A 23355-nucleotide genomic window follows, 5' to 3' on the forward strand; every position below is an offset into this window, starting at 1 on the left:
CTAGGTGTGACGGGGACGCCGAACGACTGGCAGAGTCCTGTGATCAAGGCGGGAAATCCCAGGGCCCTGTTGGACTTATCTGGGTCCAGAGGGTGCCTGGTAGGCGTCATACCTGCAAATATATAGATGGCATCAGCGATTAGCTGAGCCACATGAATGCTCATCCGCGTCAGGATGGCGTACACCAGCTGACACTTCGGCAGGGGGAGGTCGGAATTATGGTCACTGGGCAGGATGTTACTGAGCAGCAATGTCATCCATATCTGAGTCAGGGTGGTCATGTTGGTGCGCATGATCCGCACCCGTCTCCCGGCAGCAGTCTGGGCAAAATCTTGCCCCGGTATACATAGTAACCGGGCGATGGCCTCCTCATCAAACCCATCAGACCGGTTCCTCCTCTGGTCATACTCGCAATCCTGGCCCTCTTCCAGCACTAAAGGATATCCCAAGAGCTGGCCGATAGCATTTGCATCAAACGGGATCCCCTGACCCCTCACCCAGGACCTCATATCACGCACGCCCTCCTCTGTTGGCCAAGCATTGGCATAAAATTCGAGGACTATGTCTGGATCAAACTTGGCCATGGGGGTAACCAGTGATGCCCACCTCCGGCGACCTATTTCTTCCTGGAAATCGGTGTACTCATCGTCCCTGAGCTGGACGCGTCGCTCCCGGAGAAATGACCATCCCTTGATGGCCTCGAAGCGCTGCTGGTGTTCAGCACTCCTAAAACGGTGACTATCATACTCGGGAGCAGAACTAGTTCCTTCGGCCGCCTTATCCTTCCTGGATCTCTTTGAGGCAAGTTTCCTCGGGGCCATTTCCTGCGAAAACAAACATTTGGAAGTTAGTTTTACAAGATAACACTTATCTTAACGCAAAAACGGTCGTGTTAATCCCTCTGATGGAGAACGGACTCACGTAATCCATTTATGCACACGCGTATGTGTAGAAAATATCCTATTATTTATATCAACATACAAGGATATTCAAAACATTCTAGTTACCACACATATATATTTTTCGGAAAGAATACTTACACGCACGCTCAAGGTATCGTGCCAAAATTACATATGTTCATATCCTAACTATTTTGCTACCACAAACTACCCACACACATTTGAAGTATTTTATTAACATACAAATTTTTGTTGTTTCATTCATATTTATTTACATATATGCACATTGGAGAGCCAATCTCACGTCACGCACACACTTGCATTTGAAAAGGAACTTTCATGCCTTCTATCTACACTTGAGGAGCAATTCCACATCATATATTCATTTGGGAAGCATTCTTGTGCCATTTTTGGCATGGGTACATTTTTTTTGAAAGGCTTCTTATGCTACCTATCCACAAATATACATATTTTAAAAGGTATTTTTACGTTACCTATCCACAAATATACATTTTTGAAATGCATTATTTACTATTCATTCACTTTGCAAGGTATTATCATGCCATATATTCACATATATACATATTTTTATGCCATATATATTTACACACATATCTACACACCATTGAAAAGCATCTCCCACGTTACTTAGGTGCAAAGTGCCAATCATGGGGCAGCCCAAATTCTTACAAACAAGTCCCTATTTTCATGCTTTTCTAATCCTAAAACCAAACTTTGGGTTCCTAGTCATGAGTATGTTTTCTTGCATTGAAGCTTAAAAAGTTTGGGTCCCCAAGCTTGGGACTGCATTTGGGCATCTATTTTGACTTTCCTATGCTGTCTCTACATACACAAAATAGCCCCACCATCCCAATTTTGCAAAATCATATTCATTCATCATTGGGGCATTTCACCGAGCACTTGGTAAGCGCATGTTTGAACATAAATTGCAAGAGGATGGGGACAATGTGGCATGCCCCATTGCTTCAGAATACAACCTAGGCCTAAGGCCTTCTCATCCAAATCCTCAACCCAAGAAAACAAGGATCAAAGCAAACCAAAACTGCCTCACAAATATAAGCATGTTCTCACAATTTAGAGTACCAAAAGATGAAGAAAACACATCAATGGGAAGCGAAAAACATCAAGGATGGAATACTTACTTGTTGGAGTGAATGATAACACCAAAAATGAAAGCAAAAGGCAACCAAAAGTGGCTTGAGGGGGCAAGAACCACAAGCCTTCGTGTTCTTTCTTTCTTGAATGAAGGGGGGGAAGTTTTTGGATACAAAAACGTTCCCCTCCTTCGTTTTTATATTTTGAGTGCAGGGGTTGCTCGCCCAGGCGAGCTCAGTTCGCCCAGGCGAGCTAACCTGCTACTTTTTTTTTTTTAGGGGAACATTAACTATGTCCCCTCCTTCTTGATGGGTTAGCATTTTGCCTAACTTGAGCTTACTTAAGTTAGAATTAGGCGTCGATTAATTATTTAAAACAAACAATAGTAAAAGAAAATGCGACTACAAAGGATACTGGGCTGCCTTGCAGCGACGTTCTCTGTTTGTTTAGCATCGGGAAGGGGCAACGATCGGTCGGTCGTGACCCTAGCCCCACTCGATCCGTCCCTATGTACCTATAAGTAGGAAACAAAAATACGCAGCCGATCGTGATCGGTCATCGTCTTACCTTGGTTGATTTCTGCCATTGATTTGTCTTGACTTCTGACCGTGGCCTGAGACGATTCTACTCTTTGCTATAACAAGATATGCATGTGCATGTATGAATGTATGAATGTTTCTAATGCGATGATTTTATTTTAGTGAAGGCTGGTTAGGTTCAATTTTAAAATAAGCGTTTGGGGCACCCCATACACCGAGCGAAGAGGGCTCATGCTTATAACAAATCTAAAACACAAAGTTTGAAAACAAAGGGAGGACTGAAACCTCGCCCATCTTTTCCCCTTTTTTAAAAGAACAAGAACAAATACAGAGGAAGGGAATCCCTGGAGGAAACCAGGAAGAACAAAAACTCAGAATTAAAAGAACATGCAACGGTCCCCTCGATTGCCCCAGATTTCAAGCGTAATATCGTTTAACTACATCGGAGTTCACGGGCGAGGGCAACTCCTCGCCATCCATGTGGGTGAGTATCAGAGCACCCCCAGAAAAGGCTCTTTTTACCACGAAAGGTCCTTCATAATTCGGGGCCCACTTGCCTCGGTTATCTTTAACAGTGTGGGACTTCTTCTTCAACATGAGGTCCCCCTGATTGAACTTGCGCGAGCGTACCTTCTTGTCGAATGCGTTCTTTATCCTTCGTTGATACAAACGCCCATGGCTCATGGCGGCCAAACGCTTACCTTCAACAAGGTTAAGTTGGTCGTAGCGCGCTTGAGCCCACTCTGACTCTTCTAGGCCTGACTCCGCCATTATCCTCTGAGAACGAACCTCTACCTCAAATGGGAGCACTGCTTCCATCCCATAAACCAAGGAATACGGTGTTGCCCCAGTAGAAGTTCGTACCGAGGTTTTGTATCCGTGTAGGGCGAAAGGCAACATCTCATGCCAATCTTTGTACGACACTGTCATCTTTTGGACAATCTTCTTGATATTCTTATTCGCAGCCTCTACAGCCCCATTCATCTTTGGCTGATAAGGGGTAGAGTTATGATGCTGAATCTTGAAGTCCTCGCACATCTCCTGCATCATCTTATTGTTCAGATTGGTGCCATTGTCAGTGATGATCTTCCTGGGGAGTCCGTATCGACAAATCAACTCCTTTTTTATGAATCTAACTACCACATTCCTTGTGACATTAGTATAAGACGCCGCTTCGACCCATTTGGTGAAGCAATCTATCGCCACTAGAATGAAGCGATGACCATTCGACGCCTTGGGTTCGATGGCCCCAATGACATCTATTCCCCACATAGAAAAAGGCCAAGGGGCGGACATAACATTGAGAGGATGTGGCGGAACATTGACATTGTCCGCGTATGCCTGACATTTATGACATTTCCTGACATGAGCGCAACAATCTCTTTCCATGGTGAGCCAATAATAATCGGCCCTAAGGATTTTTCTGGCCATAGCATGCCCATTGGCATGTGTCCCAAAGGAACCCTCGTGGATCTCCTCAATCATGAAGTTCGCCTCTTTGGCATCTACGCATCGTAGGAGGGTCATGTCGTGGTTTCGTTTGTATAGGATAGTACCACTTACAAAGAAACCAGTAGCCAATCTCCTCAACGTCTTTTTGTCATTGTCAGAAATCCCTGGTGGGTATTCTTTATTCTCGACATACTGCTTGATGTCAAAATACCACGGTTTCCCATCCCGCTCTTCCTCTATTGCATAACAATATGTCGGCCTGCCTTGAGATTTGAATTCGATGTATGGCAGATCCCCGTGTGGGGCAAGTTGAAACATGGATGCCAGGGTGGCTAGTGCATCAGCCATTTGATTCTCTTCCCGAGGTATGTGGTGGAAGGAAATGTCGTCAAAGTACTTGGCTAACCTCAAGATATGAGTTTGATAGGGTATCAACTTTGAATCCCTAGTTTCCCATTCTCCTTTCAACTGGCGTATCACCAAAGCTGAGTCTCCATACACCTTGAGTAGTTTTACATCAAAATCAATGGCCGCCTGAACCCCGAGGGCGCATGCCTCGTACTCGGCCATATTGTTGGTACAATCAAAACCTAGCCTAGCCGTGAAAGGAATACAATGATCATCCGGGGATACAAGGACTGCCCCTACTCCGTGGCCCAAAGCATTGGATGCCCCATCGAAGCAAACAATCCATTTGTCTATGTCCTCGTGCGTCCGCTTCTCTTCAAATAGGGCCATGATATCTTCATCTGGAAACTCGGGGTGCATCGACCGATAATCCTGGAGGGGTTGTTGGGCCAAATAATCCGCTAAGGCACTTCCCTTTACCGCTTTTTGGGTGACGTAAACGATATCGAATTCAGATAATAATACCTGCCACCTAGCGATTGGTCCTGTGAGGGCCAGTTTTTCAAAGATGTATTTCACGGGATCCATTTTGGAAATAAGCCACGTGGTATGGTTGAGCATGTACTGCCTAAGCCGATGTGATGCCCATACCAGCGCGCAACATGTCCTTTCTAGCATTGAGTAATTCATCTCACATGCGGTAAACTTCTTGCTCAGATAGTAGATGGCTTGCTCCTTTTTCCCAGAATCATCATGCTGACCCAACACGCACCCCATAGACTCGTTCAACACGGTCATGTACAGGAAAAGGGGTCTTCCCGTTACAGGTGGCATAAGTACCGGGGGATTTGTGAGACTCTGCTTGATTTTCTCGAAGGTCTCTTGGCAGTCATTATTCCACAGGACCGCCTGGTTCTTACGTAATAGCTTAAAAATGGGTTCACAGGTAGGGGTGAGTTGCGAGATAAATCTCGCGATATAATTCAACCGGCCCAAAAATCCCCGAACCTGCTTCTCCGTGCGTGGTTTCGGCATTTCAAGGATAGCCTTCACTTTCTCGGGATCTATCTCTATCCCTTTCTGACTTACGATAAATCCTAGCAGCTTCCCCGACTTCACCCCAAAGGTGCACTTGGTTGGGTTTAGTTTTAATTGGTATTTCCGCAACCTTCCAAACAGCTTACGCAGATTGACAAGGTGTCCGTCCTCAGTCCGAGACCTGGCAATCATGTCATCTACGTAGACCTCTATTTCCTTATGCATCATGTCATGGAACAACGCCACCATGGCACGCTGTTAGGTTGCCCCAGCATTTTTCAACCCGAAGGCCATCACTTTATAGCAGAATGTCCCCCATAGGGTGATGAAAGTGGTCTTCTCTACATCTTCGGGTGCCATCTTTATTTGATTATACCCCGAGAAACCATCCATAAATGAGAAAAGGGCGAATTTGGCTGTATTGTCTACCAATACGTCAATGTGTGGCAGAGGAAAATTGTCTTTTGGACTGGCCCGGTTCAAGTCTCGGTAGTCTACACACATTTGAACCTTGCCGTCCTTTTTCGGGACCGGGACAATGTTGGCCACCCACTCCGGGTACCGCGCCACAACTAAGAAACCTGCATCAAGCTGCTTCCTTACTTCTTCTTTAATTTTTAAGGACATCTCGGGTTTCATTCTTCGTAACTTTTGCTTAACCGGGGAAGATCCAGGATTCAACGGCAACTTATGCTGCACAATGTCGGAATCCAGACTGGGCATGTCTTGATACGACCACGCAAAGACGTCTTGATACTCTTCAAGAAGGATTATCAAGCCTTGGCGGATAGGCGCGGTCATACCGGTTCCTACCTTTACCTCTTTCTTTTCCTCCGGGGTCCCCAAGTTTACCAATTCGGTTTCTTCTTGGTGAGGCTTCATTTCACGTTCTTCCTGAGCGACCAACCTCTCCAACTCTGGCGACAGGACGTCCTCTTCCTCTTCCTCGTTTATCGTTTGGCTTATATCTTGATCGAAATCGATTGTCAAACCCTCGTTGTTAGGATCCCCAACGAATCGACCCTCATATCTATACCAAACAAGGAAAAAGAAACAAAAACATGCAAAATGATATGAGAAAGGGTGGTACTGCAAGAACAGATGAAACAAGATCTCTTTGTTTATTTAATAAGGTTGGTTTCACAAAACAAAAGAGAAAGGAAATCTATAGGCTCTAATTACATTGAATCAGCGGTATAGACTTCTGACTGGCTTATCACGCGCCAGTTCCCCACTTGGGAATCGGGGTGGCATGGTTGCACAAAACTTGGTGGGTCTTGAGGGAACTCCTCTTCTATTGCGGCCACCTCCTCCTCGGACACCATTCCAGCGCTGGTGAAACACTGGCTAATACGGCCGGGCCATACCCTATCCGCCCGAAATCTTGACGGCACGTTCCTCCTCCCCGGCATCCCGGGTTCATACCCTAATCCATACTTGTATGGATTTCCCTTGATATCGACCACGTCGGCATTCCCGAGGCAGTCCTTGCCTAGACCCATTCCGGGCTCAAATCCGTTCCTGAGCATAACACGCGCCACCATTATGGCCGCTTTGGAGAGAGAAGGTAGCGACAGACTCGGCTCCGCAGAGGCGCAGCTCACCACCTCAAAGGATTGGAAAGCCGTTTCCTATGATTCTTCCGCCGCTTCTACGTACGGTGCGGAGGAAGGGCAGCTCACTAACATATCCTCTTCACCCGACACTATCACTAAAAGTCCACCCACTGCGAACTTCAATTTCTGGTGAAGCGTTCAAGGGACCACTCCCAGGGCATGAATCCACGGTCTTCCCAAGAGGCAGCTATAGGCAGGATTTATATCCATTACTTGAAACACCACATTGCAAGTGTGGGGGCCTATCTGAATGGGAATGTCGATTTCCCCCATTACTTCCCGCCGAGTTCCATCAAAGGCCCGCACCACCATCGAGCTCGGTTTTAAACGTGACGCACTAAAAGGAAGCTTTTCCAAAGTGGTCTTCGGCATTACATTTAAACTCGATCCGTTGTCGATAAGTACCTTTGCGACAACGTGGTCCATACATCTCACTGACACATGTAGAGCCTTGTTGTGTCCTCTCCCCTCAACGGGGATCTCTTCTTCCGTAAACGCGATGTAGTTGTTGGTGGTTATATGATTAACGATGCCTTCGAAACCCTCCACCGAGATATCATGTGCTACATGGGCGTTGTTAAAAACCTTCATCAACAGCGCACGATGAGGCTCGGAGTTTATGAGTAATTCAAGCAAGGAGATCCTTGCTGGAGTTTTATTCAGTTGCTCGACTACCTTAAACTCGCTTTGTTGGATGAGGCGGAGGAACTCATGGGCCTCTTCCAAAGTCACTGTTTTTCCTTGAAGTCCCTCTTTCTTTTCGGCTCCTCTTGCCACGGGAGGATCTACTTCTTTCGAGGGGGTGGCTATATCTGTGGGCTCTTGGACCATGGGCGCCTTCCCTTTAGAGGGCAATTCCACCGGGTGAGGGGAAGCGAACACCCGACCACTACGGGTTACGCCACTGAGGCCGGTGATGTTGGTTACCTTAGCTGATAGGGAGTCAACTTCGGTTGCAACTCTTTTGCTGGACGCGGGAGGGGTATACTTTCACGGAACGGCCTTATCACTTTGATATGCAAATGGCGTTGGCTTGGGCACCGCCCGCGGGTATATGGGTGTGGAGCCAGTCCCTTTCCTAGTAAAACATATCACTAGGGCCTTGGGGGTTAGAGGAACCTTCTTCTCTTCCGACTGCATGCAAATTTGTCGTTCTTCCTTCCCTCCTATGAACACTTCAAGCTGCCCGCAATCCATGAGCCGCTGAAGCAATTCTTCCACCACGGGACAGGTTTCCATGTCATGCGACTGCCCGAGGTGAAACAAACATTCATCCATTTCATCTCCACCTCGGGAGACCATGCACGCCGCTTGTAGTGATTGATAGATGAAGCGTCTAGAAGTAGCCACGTCTCCTAACCTCTTTGTCCGTGATGGCCCGTCCTCTTCGACGGCGTTCATGCTAGCACCTCCATGACTAGCTAGCGGGTTGGTTTTAACATTTGGGCCTTCTTCCTGAAACACTAGTCAGCCGGCACTAATCAGATGCTGCACTTTATACTTGAACAGGATGCAGGAGTCAATATTGTGTCCGGGAACTCCACTATGGTACACACACTTGGCACCCGGGTCATACCACTTGGGGTAGGGTGGCTGGAGAACCTTCCCGGGTATGGCCACCACCAAATGATTCTCCAATAATGAAGGCCATAGCTCGGAGTATGCCATTGGAATAAGAGGGAAGTTGTCTTTCGGGTGCTATGCATATTTATAGGTCACGCCGGGGGCTGTATTATTAACTGGCCGGGGTGCGGCTGGAGCTGTGCGTTGGGCCGGCGCTCTTTCTGCTGCGGGTGGTCCTCTTACTTGAGTCGGGAGGGAATTCCCAGCTCGGATTAAAAAATTTGGGGGATTGGGCTGGCATGAGCTTTGGATATTTTGGGGTGCTTTCATCCATGTTGGGGCGGTGGTGACCACGTGGGCGTCTCCTTCCTTTTTCCTCGCGCCCACTACTGGGGCTCTTCTGTTGTTGTTGGGGGTCATATTAGCGGCATATTCGAACTTGCCTTTTCGTAGTCCGGATTCAATCCTTTCTCCGGCGAAGACGAGATCCGCAAAGTTAGCCGGCATGTAGCCTATCAGCTTTTCATAATAGAACGTGGGTAACGTATCTACCATAATTGTGATCATCTCCCTTTCCGTCATGGGCGGTACGACTTGGGCTGCGAGATCTCTCCATCTCTGGGCATATTCCTTAATGGACTCATGCTCTCATTTAGTCATACCCTGAAGTTGGTTCCGATCGGGAGCCATGTCCGTATTGTACTGGTACTACCTAATGAAGGCAGTTGCCAAGTCCTTCCATGATCGGATTTGGGAAGCTTCCAGATTGGTATACCATGCTACAGCTGCTCCGGCCAAGCTGTCTTGAAAGAAATGGACCAACAACTTCTCGTCCGCAGAATACGCCCCCATCTTTCGGCATTACATCCAAAGATGCCCCTTCGGACATGTCGTACCTTTGTACTTATCAAAGTCCGGTACTTTGAATTTGGGAGGGATGACGATCTTGGGCACGAGACATAAATCCGCCAAATCCGAGAATGGGTAATTGCCAAGGCCCTGGACTGCTCTTAACCTCTCTTCAAGCGCCTCAATCTTTCCCTTATCTTCCACGAAGGGAACAAATTCTTTTACGGGTGTGGGTGAGGCCGGGATATGGCGGACTATGTTCGGCTGGGGTAGTTCATGCGGGGATGGATCTTTGAGGTGGAGCAGGGGGCCAAGATGGGTATCTCCTTCCCCATCGTCTTGCCCGGGATAGTCTTCATAAGGTGGGAGCTGCCCCTCGAAAGTAGGGGCTTGGCTTAAATCTTCCGGGGTGGCACGGGGGGTGAAGTCCGGAGGCAGGCCATAACGATAAGCTTGCGGACTATACCTTCGACCGAACACGGCCGTGTTTCTGTCTAGGCCCGGATTCAAGGCGGGCTGCAGCATCGGCTCCGCTTCCCTAACTGTACTGGAGGCGGTTGCGGTGGCTTTATCCTCTATGGTTTTCTGGAGTTTTAACATGACCTCCGAGATGGAAGTCATTTGATCTTTTAAGGCCGATAGATCGGCCTTCATCTATTCCTGCACGCCCTCTTCATTATCCATTTTTCTGGATCGAGTGTTATAGGGGTGCCTTGGTTTTTTCTTAGTTATGATGAAATTCCTAAAGAAATAAACAACGGTGAGTATGCCACCAAAACATGAGTATGCAAATGGATGATCGGAGCACTTGGATCCACCCCAAGATTTTTAGATAACATAATGAGTCCAGAACTTCTTATTTTATAAAAAGAACAAAGCTTTCATCAAGCCAAAATTATACAAAGGTGTTACAAAAGCACCTAACGATTCCTAATTATATGGGCCATCAAATCTATCATGTGCTGACAGTAATTGATTAGCCCATGAATCTCCTCGGGGGCAGTACACACTTCGGCCATGGCTTTTGCTTTGGCTAACAGACGCGGGAGGTCTTGACTTCCATTCAAGGTCAAGGCGAACCTATCCATCCATATAGTCGCCTCTTGATGCAACGCATCAATCACCCTCCCTCTTGCTTCTTTTCAGCATACACTTGTGCAAAATCCTCCACTAGCTTTTGTTCATGGGCCATGGACTGGTTCAATTCTTCCTTGTATTGCACTATGATAGCTAGCATGCTTTGCTCCGTGGCTTCCAAGTGTTGAGCCAAACTCCTTTTGGACCTCACGCAAGCAACTAACTCTTCTTTTAATATCATGCCATGCACCTGTGACCGATCTCTCTCCTCTCTTCGGAGATTGAGCTCATTGTTACTACCCCACAATGCTCCTCGGAATTTCTCTCGGCCATATTCCTCCTTGCGGGCCCTTTTGGTTTCTTGTTCAAGGGCTTTTGTAGTGGTCGCGTTTTCCTCTTGTAAATCGGTGCACTCCTTCCGGATGTGTGTAGCAGCTGATTTGAACTTCTCCTTGGCGAGTCTCGCCTTCCCTAGCTCTAATTTTAGAGCTCAGACTTCTTCATCTTCCTCCGAAGCTTCAAAGTTCTCCTCATCGATAACTTTCAATTTGGAGAGCCAATCTAAGCCCTGCGTGTGAATTCTTAGCCATCCATGATAACCTCCAATGACGCCATTTCGGATGCCCCTAAGCTCCTTGTCTTTTTTCAACGGATTCCTCCACGCCTTGTGAATTCTTTGTATAACCTTGAGACCTTGCGCGCCTAGATCCCTCACAAGGCAAGGCGAGAGACTTTCTTCAGTTGGTGCTCCCCTCATGGGGTACCCTAGCTGTCTTATGGCGAGTGCGGGATTATAATTAATACAACCCCTAGTCCCTATCAGTGGAACATTAGGGTAGTCCCCACACGAGAAGATAACTCCTTCCTTGCCTTCCTTCCAACGAGGAAACCAATTGATCGCGCTGCCCCCTATCCCAGCCAAATGTTGGTCCCAATTGACTCTTCCTTTTTCGGCACATGAGCGATAGCTTTGAAGCGGGCACGGGTGTCTCGTGTCTTGTCGGAATAGGTGTGAAATCAACCACACACAGAGAGCGGGTAAACAACAGACAATCCGCGCGCTGTTTTTCTCACACCTCCGGTCTAAGGTGTCAAACAAATCTGCCAAGATAGCCACCACTGGACTTTCCTTGCTATGGTGATATGCGAGGAAAGCATCAATGGCGGCTAAGTCTACCAAACCGTCGATGTTCGGGAAGAGGACAACCCCAAAAATCAGCAAGGCTAAAATATCTGCAAACGGGCCCCACTTCTCTTGGCTCGCCATATCCCTTGCCTTTCCTTCCAAGTATTTCCGAGGCAAGCCCACTACACCGTTCCGAGTTTGCTTCGTGCGATCCAACTCCTTTGCTGAATCCCCAACCACAGCCGTAATCTTGCTCAAGGAAGGAAAAAAACCGGAGAAGAGATACGGTTTCCTCCCCCTAGAGGGCATCCTAATATTTCCTCAAACTCTTCAATAGTTGGGACCATTTGGAAGTCCCCGAACATGAAACACCTCAACGGCTGGTCATAGTATTGGGCGAGGGATACGACAGCTTCCGTAAATACCTCCGCTGCGGCCAAATCTAGAATCTTTCCGTACACTTTGCGGAAGGCTTGCCTTTGGAGAGGTCCCATCAATCGTCCTAATTCCTTGAGGCTAGTGACATCTAGACTTTTAACCTTGACTTGATAAAACCTTTTGCCGTTTTGATTTGTCCCCATCATTTACCTAAAAAGGGGTGGATCAAGACTCCGACATGAATCATGCAATGCGTATGCATGAAACCGGAGGAGAACAACACAAAGGGGGGATTCATACACATGAGATCGCAGGGATCCAATTTTAATGCTACGTGTTGGGCATGACGGCGCCTCAACGTAGCATTAAAAAGGTTACGTATTACTTCAAAGAAACCAAACATCAACTAGCAAAACTATAAACTAGTGCTATTCACCAAAAATGCATGAGAACAAATGGCACGGAGCGTGTTTGCTCTTTGCCCCTATTCGGAAACCTAAGACAATATCTAGGGGTCTCTAATAACTACTCCCCAACAATTCATAACTCACACGGCTGTTTTCTAGAGGTATCATCACTCAAGATAATAATGTTGTGGCGGTATGGAATACCAGCGACAACACATTATAAAGAGAGAAAGCTCTAGACGAGGTTTCACTATTATCAAGCAAGTCGGAGACCTAGCATGATAATAGATTCACCTCCACTCCTTAAATTCCCATGAACCCGGGTATAGGGCCCCTTTTTTACTCAAACCCGTGGGTGCTTGGAATGCAGTGTAAAGAATGCGAAATAGACCACAGTTATTTACATTTTACACAGTTCAATAAAAGCACACACAAAGTTTCACAATTCCACAATTCCTAAAATAGGCCTAACTCACAAAAGTCCCCAGTGGAGTCGCCAACTGTCGCAACGTGCCCTTCGCGGGCGAGCGAGGGCGAGGCTCACGGGTGCGCTTTCCAAAGGAGGAAAGATGCGCGGAGTCGCCACCAATGTTTATTTGTGGAAAACGTCGGGAAAATCGAAGGAAACTGGTCAAAATGAAAATTCTAAGCTCGGGAGTTGTATTTACGCTTGAGGAAGGTATTAGCACCTCTCACGTTTTTCCCAAAGGACAACAGTCTATTTTTTAGAATTGTGGAATTGTGTTATCTTAACTTTTATTTCTTTTTATTTTTTGAGGTCGACAAAAGCGGGGCTTTTGCTCCTACGTACCCTCCTTTGGAGAGGAAATCAGACCTACGTAGTTCTTTCTTATGCGTGAATCAAGTGATTCTTTTTACTTGAAAAGTGATCATTTTAAGGCGTTGGACCTTAAAAATGATCCTTTTTACTTAGTAAGAAACTGAAATGATAAACTTTCAAAAACCTATTTTTGTGGACGAGCTTGACTAGGCGAGTTTGATTTTAGCCTTAATTTCACTTTAGTTATTAGTCAATTCAATTAAGAATGAGAAATCCCAAAGAGAAAACGTCCGATTGATTTTTCGCTTTTATTTTACTAAAAGGTATTTTTTTTATTATTATATTACTATTTTACCTCTTTTTTTGATTTCCAACGTGGTTACGGCACGACCGAACGGTCGGAATTCATTTTAACCGAAATTAACGGATGATACAATTCAAACGATCGGTGGAAATTTATTTTATTTTTAGATTAAGCGAGAAATGACTTAAATAAATGGCTTAAGCACGTCAAAAGGGGGTATAAAAAGTAAATGAAAGCGAGAACAAAAATACATGAAACAAAATGTGGACCAACACGGGTACATAGAATGAATTGAAAATCCTGGTTTGAGGTACTTACCCGTTGAAGACCGAAGAAAACGAAGAACGAACGATGAATCTTGAAGAACGGTCGAGAATCTTCGCGTAATTACTCACGGAAACGTTACGGAACCGTTACGGAAGCGCCTCGGCTTGGATTTTCTTCATGGAACTAATTTTCCTCAGCTATTTCGAGAGAGAGAGAACTGCCTAAGGGGCTGAACCCTTTTCTTCTTCACTTCTCCCCCTATTTATAGCAAAATAGGGGAGAAGCTTGCCGCCCAGCTCGCCCAGGCGAGCAAGGATGCTTCCTCTAGAAGCAACAGCCTTCTGGAGGAATCTTCTGGAGGGCCCAAGTGGGCCTGGTTGCTATTTACACCCCCTATTTACTAAATGCACCCCCCCTTTCTATTTTTTTGTAATTCTTTTTCCGTAACGGAAACTTTACGAATTTCGCAACGATACTTATTTTCCTTCTGCAAGGTTACGAATCCTTACGGATTATGTATTTACTCTTTTTTAGCTTTCGAAGAAGTTACGGAAACTTACGGATTGCGCAAAAACACATCTTTTCGATTTCCGCCACATTACGGAATTTCACGGATTGCGCAAGCCTGCTTCCTTTTGATTTTTGACGCGTCTCGGGACTTCATTCATTGTGCAACCAAGGACGCCAAGTGTCTCGAAGCGGCCAATCAAAGGTTGTATATCATCAAATAATAATCCCCAGACAAAATTAGGGTATGACACCTCCAATTAACACTAAATCCAGATTTAGTTTTTCAAACCCTCCAAGCATCACACTTTTCCACTCATATCACTACATTCTCACTTTTTAACAATAGGTTTAACTCTACCCTTCATCTCTATCAGTTTTCCATCAGCAATTTCAGCACACAAGCATCACAAGCATCATCATAACAAAACCCTAAAACAGAATGGGTAAGCTTGACTCACACCCAATATGACAGAATGGGTAAGCTTGACTCCCGTAATCTAAAATCCTACCTCGGTTTGCGTGTCGTTTCTCTGGTTCCAGTCCCTCGTGTTTCTCTGCACCCATCGGGGCCAGTTTTTGAAGGTAAGCAATATATATATCAAAATGCTTAGAATGAAACCCCGAGCGTGGTTCAGAGGTTGGTTTTGTTAAATTTTAAGTTGCACGCAAAACGATAATTTTTAGACTAATTAATTGAGAATTAATCTATAACTATCCAGTTATGGATTTCTCTTCGTTAATCAGCCTAACCCGCGTATCTTTCCCCCAAAATACCTACTTCTACCAGGAGTATATATATACACTGAATAATACTTTTGTATATGATCATTCAAAATGCATCATTTACAAAATTCCGGGTAGAAATTTCCAGGATGTCACAATACTCCCACCCTTTAAGGAATTTCGTCCCCGAAATTAACTACTCTATGAACAAACTTGGGTACAATTCTCTCACCCTATCCTCTAACTCCCATGATGAATCACCCTCATCGGGTCCCCACTGCACTTTCACCAACGCGATCTCCTTCCCTCTCAATGACTTCATTCTTCGATCAGTAATCTTCTGAGGTTGTGCTTTATAGGTGGGGTTATCCTTCACCTGTACCTCGTCCACTGCAAGTACATGTGATGGATCCGGGTTGTACCATCTCAGTTGTGAGACATGAAACACAGGATGCAAATTCGATAAACTCGGAGGTAAAGCGATTTGATAAGCTACAGGCCCAACCTTCTTCAAAATCTGATACGGACCTAGATACTTGGGCGTCAACTTCCTAGATTTGAGAGCGCTGCCGACTCCGGTTATAGGAGAAAGCTTCAAAAACACATGTTCTCCTTCCTGAAAATCTAATGGCTTCCTCCTTCTATCATAATAGCTCTTCTGCCTATCCTGAGATGCTTTTATCTTCTCTCGAATCAATTTCACTTGTTCGGTAATCTGTTGTAGCATTTCAGGCCCAAGGAGTACTGCTTCTCCATCATCATACCAACCAATAGGAGTTTTGCACTTTCGTCCATATAGAGCTTCAAAAGGAGCCATACCAATACTGGCTTGGTAGCTATTGTTGTAAGTAAATTCAATCAATGGCAAACATTCCATCCAGCTACCTTGTTGCTCTATAATACATGCCCGAAGTAAATCTTCTAGAGTGTGAATGGTTCGTTCGGTCTGACCATCTGTTTGAGGATGATAAGCTGAACTGAGCTTCAGCTTTGTCCCCAATGCTTCATGTAGACTTGTCCAAAATCGCGAGGTAAACCTCGGATCCCTGTCTGATACAATACTGGAAGGAATTCCATGCAACCTTACTACTTCTTTGATATACAACTCTACTAGCTTCTCCATTTTATACTTCATATTCACCGGAATAAAATGAGCAGATTTGGTGAGTTGATCTACTATGACCAACACAGCATCATGTCCACGACTAGTCTTGGGTAAACTAGATACAAAATCCATAGATATGCTCTCCCATTTCCATTCCGGAATTTCTAGTGGCTTTAATTCTTCTGATGGTCGCTCGTGCTCAGCCTTAGCCTTTTGACATGTTAAACATCTTGCTACATATTCAGCTACATCTTTCTTCATGCCATCCCACCAAAAACTTCTCTTCAAATCTTGGTACATCTTAGTCATTCCTGGATGGAAACTAAGACGACTTTTATGTGCTTCTTCCAAGATCTTAACTTTCAAATCATCCAAAGATGGTACACATATCCTCCCCTTGAATCTTATTAACCCCGTTGTGTCCTTCTTAAACTCCACATCCTTATCTCCCATTGCATCTAACACCTTGCCTTGCAAAAACGGGTCATCCTCTTGAGCCTCGCGTATGTGATCTACGAATTCATTGGTAATCTGCAGCGCTCCCACAAATAAGTTCTTGGGTCGCATCTCGATTGCTAGATTCAGATCTCGGAATTCCTCTATCAATCTCTGCTCCAAACTCATCATAGTCGCAACATGTAAGGACTTTCGGCTTAGCGCATCGGCTACTACATTAGCCTTTCCTGGATGGTAGGAAAGACCAAAATCATAATCCTTGAGGAACTCCATCCATCTTTGTTGCCTCATATTGAGTTCCTTCTGATCAAACAAGTATTTGAGACTCTTATGATCACTGAAAACTTCAAAACGAGTACCGTATAAATAATGCCTCCAAATCTTTAAGGCAAAGACCACAACTGCTAGTTCCAAATCATGGGTCGGATAGTTAACTTCATGAGGACGCAATTGGCGTGAAGCATAAGCCACTACTCTTCCCTCTTGCATTAACACACACCCCAAGCCTTGCCCGCTTGCATCGCAATACACTTCAAATGGTATCTTAGGGTCGGGCAAAATTAACACTGAAGCTGTTGTCAATCGCCTCTTCAACTCTTGGAAGCTTTGATCACATTTCTTATTCTAGACAAACTTCTCATTCTTACGAGTCAATTTAGTTAGGGGCAGTGCCAATTTAGAAAATCCCTCAATGTAATGCCCATACCGAGTCCGAAACGCAGTCTTTGGGATATCTTCCTTCTTAACTCGGATTTGATGATACCCTGATCGCAAATCTATCTTCGAAAATAACGTCGCTCCCCTCAATTGATCAATCGGATCATCTATCCTTGGTAGAGGATATTTGTTCTTGATAGTGACCTTGTTTAGCTGTCGGTAGTCTACGCACATCCTCATACTTCCATCCTTCTTTTTAACCAATAAGACCGGCGCTCCCCACGGTGATGCGCTTGGGCGAACAAATTGTTTGCTTAACAGATCCTGCACTTGTGCCTTCACCTCTGCTAGTTCTACCGGAGACATTCTATAAGGCGCGATCGAAACTGGATTCACCCCAGGCACCAAGTCAATAATGAATTCCACTTCTCTCTCAGGTGGTAATTCACAAATGTCATCAGGAAAGACTTTTGGAAATTCTGACACCACCGGTATACTACTAACTTCAGCGACCTTCTCCACATTCATGACAAGCTCGTTAGTCAGAGTAGACACTAACTTTTAGGACTCTTCAAACACACTCGAGAGGTGGTTACAAGCTCGTTAGTCGGAGTAGACACCACCATATCATATGGTAACTCCGTCGCACTTAACCCCAACCTCTCCACACATGCATGAGATATGAACAAATGCGTGGCACCCGAATCATAGAGTAAATCTAGTAGTTTATCAGCAATCAAACACTTACCCTGTATCAGATCGTCGGAGGCAGCAGCTTCTGATCCACTCATAGCAAATACCCGGGAGGGTACCTTTGGTCTTCCACCACTAGTGTTGTTGTTGTTGCTAACATTATCGCTCCTTGTGGAATTAGTGGGTCCACGATTGACGGTGTTGGAATTGGCAGTTACCGTCGGTCTCCCAGTCACCCTACATTCTCGAGCATAATGGCCTACCTTGCCACAGACATAACAAAGGTTCTCCTGTGTCTGCTGGAGCTGTGGGCAATTCCTCCTAAGATGCGGTCCTCCACACTGAAAGCACTGTACCCTAGTCCCACTTGACTGGCTCACGTTGGATGTAGTCACAGGTTGTTTCCCCTTGTTGCTAGAATATGGATTCATCCTCTTATTACTGTTTCCTCTAAAAAGATGGCTTCTATGTGGTCCTCCAAAGCCTCTAGCTTGCCTCTCCTTCATCTTGTCCTCAAAAATCCTGTACTTTGTCATCAGCTGGTTAAAATCCGTGATCTGCATATAGCTAACCGCCTGTTGAATCTCCAATCGAAGCCCATTTTCAAACTGAGCACATAAATCTTCTTCATTCTGAGCATCTTGGGATTGAGGCCAATACTATAGAAGTTCATTAAATTTGGTCGTGTATTCCCCAACGGACATGTTTCCCTGCTTTAAATCCAGAAATTCCCTCGCCTTCCGCTTCCTGAGATCTCATGGAAAATAATTTTCCAGAAATTTGTCCTTGAAGGCATTCCAAGGAATCACACCTCCAGGTGCAGCAAATGAAGGCTTCACGAACTTCCACCAATTCTCGGCTTCTTCTTGGAGCATGAATGTCGCATAAGGGACCTTATGCTCCTCGAGGCAACCCATCGCCTCGAAAATCTTCTCAATCTCCGCTAACCACAACCTACCACCTTCTAGATCATAGTCCCCACTGAACTTCGGTGGGTGGTTCTTACGGAAAGCCATGAGTCCCCGATACTCCGCCAGCTCCACATCACGTTCCTGCACTAGAGTTTCCAGCACAGGTGTGATGCGGTCCAGGACATCACGGTTCTGATCCCTACCACGTCCTGCCATACCTAACCTGTAGGGATGCTATTAGTACCCAAGAAATTCTACTGAGAGAGTGTACCACACAGTCTATGACAGTTACAACAATATCCTTCTCTCTATACATACATATACACATAACAATTCTACTGAATCATAAAAAAGAACCTAAAACATAATGGGTAAGCTTGACTCACACCCAATATGACAAGTTTAGCATTCTTTCACAAATTTCTTCACAAATAACTATCATAAGGCATAAACCTAGTAAAACTACCCATCATATCTCCCAAACACCCAATACCCACGAAATTTATGTGAGAAGAAGTCTACCCAAACCTGAAATTTGAAGTCCCACAATGTAGAGGTGCGCTTCACGACTCCAAAAATGGCTTCCTTTCGCGATTTGGAGCAGAAATGGTGAGCAAAGGTTGGAGCTTTGATGGAGCTTCAATGGTGGAGGAGAAAGGGAGAAAAAGCAACGTGAAGGAGAGGGAAAAGCTTCTGAAATTTTGGCTGAGTGAGGAGAGAGAACGTGGCTTTTTAGTTTAAAAGGCTTCCTCTTTTATTTTTTTTTAAAAAAAAAGGGTATGCCACATGTCTCCTTTTGAGTGGAGCAAAAAGGGGTCCACTTTTTCTCTTGATGTGACCCATACTCAGCCACAAGAAGAGAAAAATCTGACCTTTTGAAATGCTAAAATCCTGCCTCAGTTTGCGTGCCATTTCTCTGGTTCGAGTCCCTCGCGTTTCTCTGCACCCGTCGGGGCCAGTTTTCGAAGGTAAGTAATATATATATATCAAAATGCTCAAAATGAAACCCCGAGCGTGGTTCAGAGGTTGGTTTTGTTGAATTTTAAGTTGCATGCAAAGCGATAATTTTTAGACTAATTAATTGAGAATTAATCTATAACTATCCAGTTATGGATTTCTCTTTGTTAATCAGCCTAACCCGTGTATCTTTCCCCCAAAATACCTACTTCTACCAGGAGTATATATATATACACTGAATAATACTTCTATATATGATCATTCAAAATGCATCGTTTACCAAATTCCGGGTAGAAATTTCTAGGATATCACAATTCTTCCCCTGTTATCACAAAATATACATGTGTATGTGTATGCATGAATGTTCTTAATGCAATGATCTTCTTAGTGAAAGCTGGTTAGGTTCAGTTTTAATTAAGCGTTTGGGGCACCCCATGAACTAAGCGAAAAGGACTCAGGTTATTACAAACTAACACAAGGTTTAAAACCAAAGTGAGGACTGAAGCCTCAACCCATGTTCTCTTCTTTTAAAGAAACGTGATGAGACAATTACAGCGGATGGGAACCCCTGGAGGGAACCCAGAAGAACAACAAAAAAAAAAACTCGGAAATAAAAGAACATGCAACGATCCTCTCAATTGCCCCAGACTTCAAGCGTAATATCGCTTAACGACATCGAAGTTCACGAGCGAGGGTAGCTCCTCGCCATCCATGTTGGTGAGTATCAAAGCACCCCCAGAAAAAGCCCTTTTCACAATGAAAGGCCCTTCGTAATTTGGGGCCCACTTGCCTCGATTATCCTTAACAGCGTGGGATATCTTTTTCAGCACAAGGTCCCCCTCGTTGAACTTGCGCGGGCGCACCTTCTTGTCGAACGCGTTCTTTATCCTTTGTTGATATAGGCACCCATGGCTCATGGCCGTCAAACGCTTACCTTCAATAAGGTTGAGTTGGTCGTAGCATGCTTGAGCTCATTCTGACTCTTCTAGGCCTGATTCCGCTATTATCTTCTGGGAAGGGACCTCTACCACAAATGGGAGTACCGCTTCCATCCCATAAACCAAAGAATACGGCGTTGCCCTAGTAGAAGTTCGTACCGAGGTTCTATGTCCATGCAGGGTGAAAGGCAACATCTCATGCCAATCTTTGTATGACACCGTCATCTTCTGAACAATCTTCTTAATATTCTTATTTGCAGCCTCTACAACCCCATTCATCTTTGGCCGATAAGGGGTGGAATTATGATGCTGGATCTTGAAATCCTCGCACATTTCCTGCATCATTTTGTTGTTCAGATTAGTGCCATTGTCAGTAATGATCTTCTTAGGGAGCCCGTATCGACAAATCAGCTCCCTCTTTATGAATCTGACAACCACACTTCTCGTGACATTAGCATAAGAAGCCGCTTCGACCAATTTGGTGAAGTAATCTATCGCCACAAGAATGAAGCGGTGACCATTCGAAGCTTTGGGTTCGATGGCCCCAATGACATCTATCCCCCACATGGAAAAAGGCCAAGGGGCGGATATAACATTCAGAGGATGTGGCGGAACATTGACATTGTCCGCGTATGCCTGACATTTATGACATTTCCTTACATGGGCGCAACAATCGCTTTCCATAGTGAGCCAGTAATAACCGGCTCTAAGGATCTTCCTGGCCATAAGATGCCCATTGGCATGTGTCCCAAATGAACCCCCGTGGATTTCCTCAATCATGTAGCTCGCCTCTTTGGCATCTATGCATCGTAGGAGGGTTATGTCATGGTTTCGTTTGTACAGGATGGTACCACTCACAAAGAAACCAGTAGCCAATCTCCTTAACGTTCTTTTGTCATTGTCGGAAATCCCTGGTGGATATTCTTTGTTCTTAACATATTGTTTGATGTCGAAGTACCACGGTTTCCCATCCCGCTCTTCCTCTATCGCACAACAATGTGCTGGCTTGCCCTGAGATCTAAATTCGATGTACGGCAGATCCCCGTGTGGGGCAAGTTGAAACATGGATGCCAGGGTGGCCAATGCATCAGCCATTTGGTTCTCTTCCCGATGTGACGCCCATACCAGAGCGCAACACGTCCTTTCCAGCATTGTGTAATTCATCTCACATGTAGTAAACTTCTTGCTTAGATAGTAAATGGCTTGTTCCCTTTTCCCAAAATCATCGTGCTGACCCAACACGCACCCCATAGACTTGTCTAACACGGTCATGTACAGGAAAAGAGGTCTTCCTGTTACAGGTGGCATGAGCACCGGGGGGTTCGCGAGGCTCTGTTTGATCTTCTCGAAGGCCTCTTGGCAGTTGCTGTTCCACAGGACCGTCTGGTTCTTATGTAATAGCTTCAAAATGGGCTCACATGTAGGGGTGAGTTGCGAGATAAATCTCGCGAGGTAATTCAACCTGCCCAAGAAACCTCGAACCTGCTTCTCCATGCGTGGCTCTGGCATTTCAAGAATGGCCTTCACTTTCTCGGGATCTATCTCTATCCCTTTCTGACTTACGATAAATCCCAGCAACTTCCCCGACTTTACCCCGAAGGCGCACTTGGTTGGGTTTAGCTTCAATTGGTATTTCTGCAACCTTCCAAACAGCTTACGCAGATTGACGAGGTGTTCGTCCTCAGTCCGAGACTTGGCAATCATGTCATCTACGTAGACCTCTATCTCCTTATGCATCATGTCATTGAACAACACTACCATGGCACGCTAATAGGTTGCCCCAACATTTTTCAGCCCGAAGGCCATTACTTTGTAGCAGAACGTTCCCCACAGGGTGACGAAAGTAGTCTTCTCCACATCTTCGGGTGCCATCTTTCTCTGATTATACCCCGAGAAACCATCCATAAACGAGAAAAGGGCGAACTTGGCCGTATTATCTACCAGTATGTCAATGTGTGGCAGGGGAAAATTGTCTTTAGGACTGGCTCGGTTTAAGTCCTGATAGTCTACACACATTCGCACGTTGCCGTACTTTTTCGGGACCGGGACAATGTTGGCCACCCACTCCGGGTATCAAGCTACAGCTAAGTAACCCGTATCGAACTACTTTCTCACTTCTTCCTTGATTTTTAAAGACATCTCGGGTCTCATCCTTCGTAGCTTTTGCTTAACTGGGGAAGACCCAGGATTCAATGGCAACTTATGCTGCACAATGTCGGAGTCCAGACCGGGCATGTCTTGGTATGACCATGCAAAGACGTCTTGATATTCTTCAAGAAGGGTTATCAAGCCTTGGCGGATAGGTGCGGTCATACCGGTTCCTACTTTTACTTCTTTCTTTCCCTCTTCGGTCGCTAAGTTTACCAGTTCGGTTTCCTCTTGGAGAGGCTTCATTTCGCGTTCTTCCTGAGCGATCAACCTCTCCAACTCTGGTGAAAGGATGTCCTCTTCCTCTTCTTCGTTCATCGTTTGGCTTACATCTCAGTCGAAATCGATTGTCAAACCCTCGTCGTTAGGATCCTCAAAGAATCGACCCTCATATCTATACCAATCAAAACAAAAGAAACAAAAACATGCAAAATGATATGAGATAAGATGGAACTGCAAGAACAGATGAAACAAGATCTCTTTGTTTATTTAATAAG

At 45.3% G+C, this 23355-nt stretch overlaps 1 protein-coding gene across 1 annotated transcript in view; it reads right to left on the reverse strand.

Moving 5' to 3' along the window:
- LOC114397145 overlaps nucleotides 1-18920 on the reverse strand; it is a 45100-nt gene extending 26180 nt beyond the window's left edge. Inside the window, exons 1-3 of the mRNA XM_028359259.1 lie at nucleotides 18716-18920; nucleotides 18168-18544; nucleotides 4064-5269 (exon numbers count right to left, since the gene is read on the reverse strand). Coding sequence (XP_028215060.1) covers nucleotides 4064-5269; nucleotides 18168-18544; nucleotides 18716-18920 — 1788 coding nt within the window. The remainder of the gene's footprint in view (nucleotides 1-4063; nucleotides 5270-18167; nucleotides 18545-18715) is intronic.
- Between the last annotated feature and the right edge of the window lie 4435 nt (nucleotides 18921-23355).

This window comes from Glycine soja, chromosome 18, assembly GCF_004193775.1.
Source record: "Glycine soja cultivar W05 chromosome 18, ASM419377v2, whole genome shotgun sequence".
NCBI classification, from domain to species: domain Eukaryota; kingdom Viridiplantae; phylum Streptophyta; class Magnoliopsida; order Fabales; family Fabaceae; genus Glycine; species Glycine soja.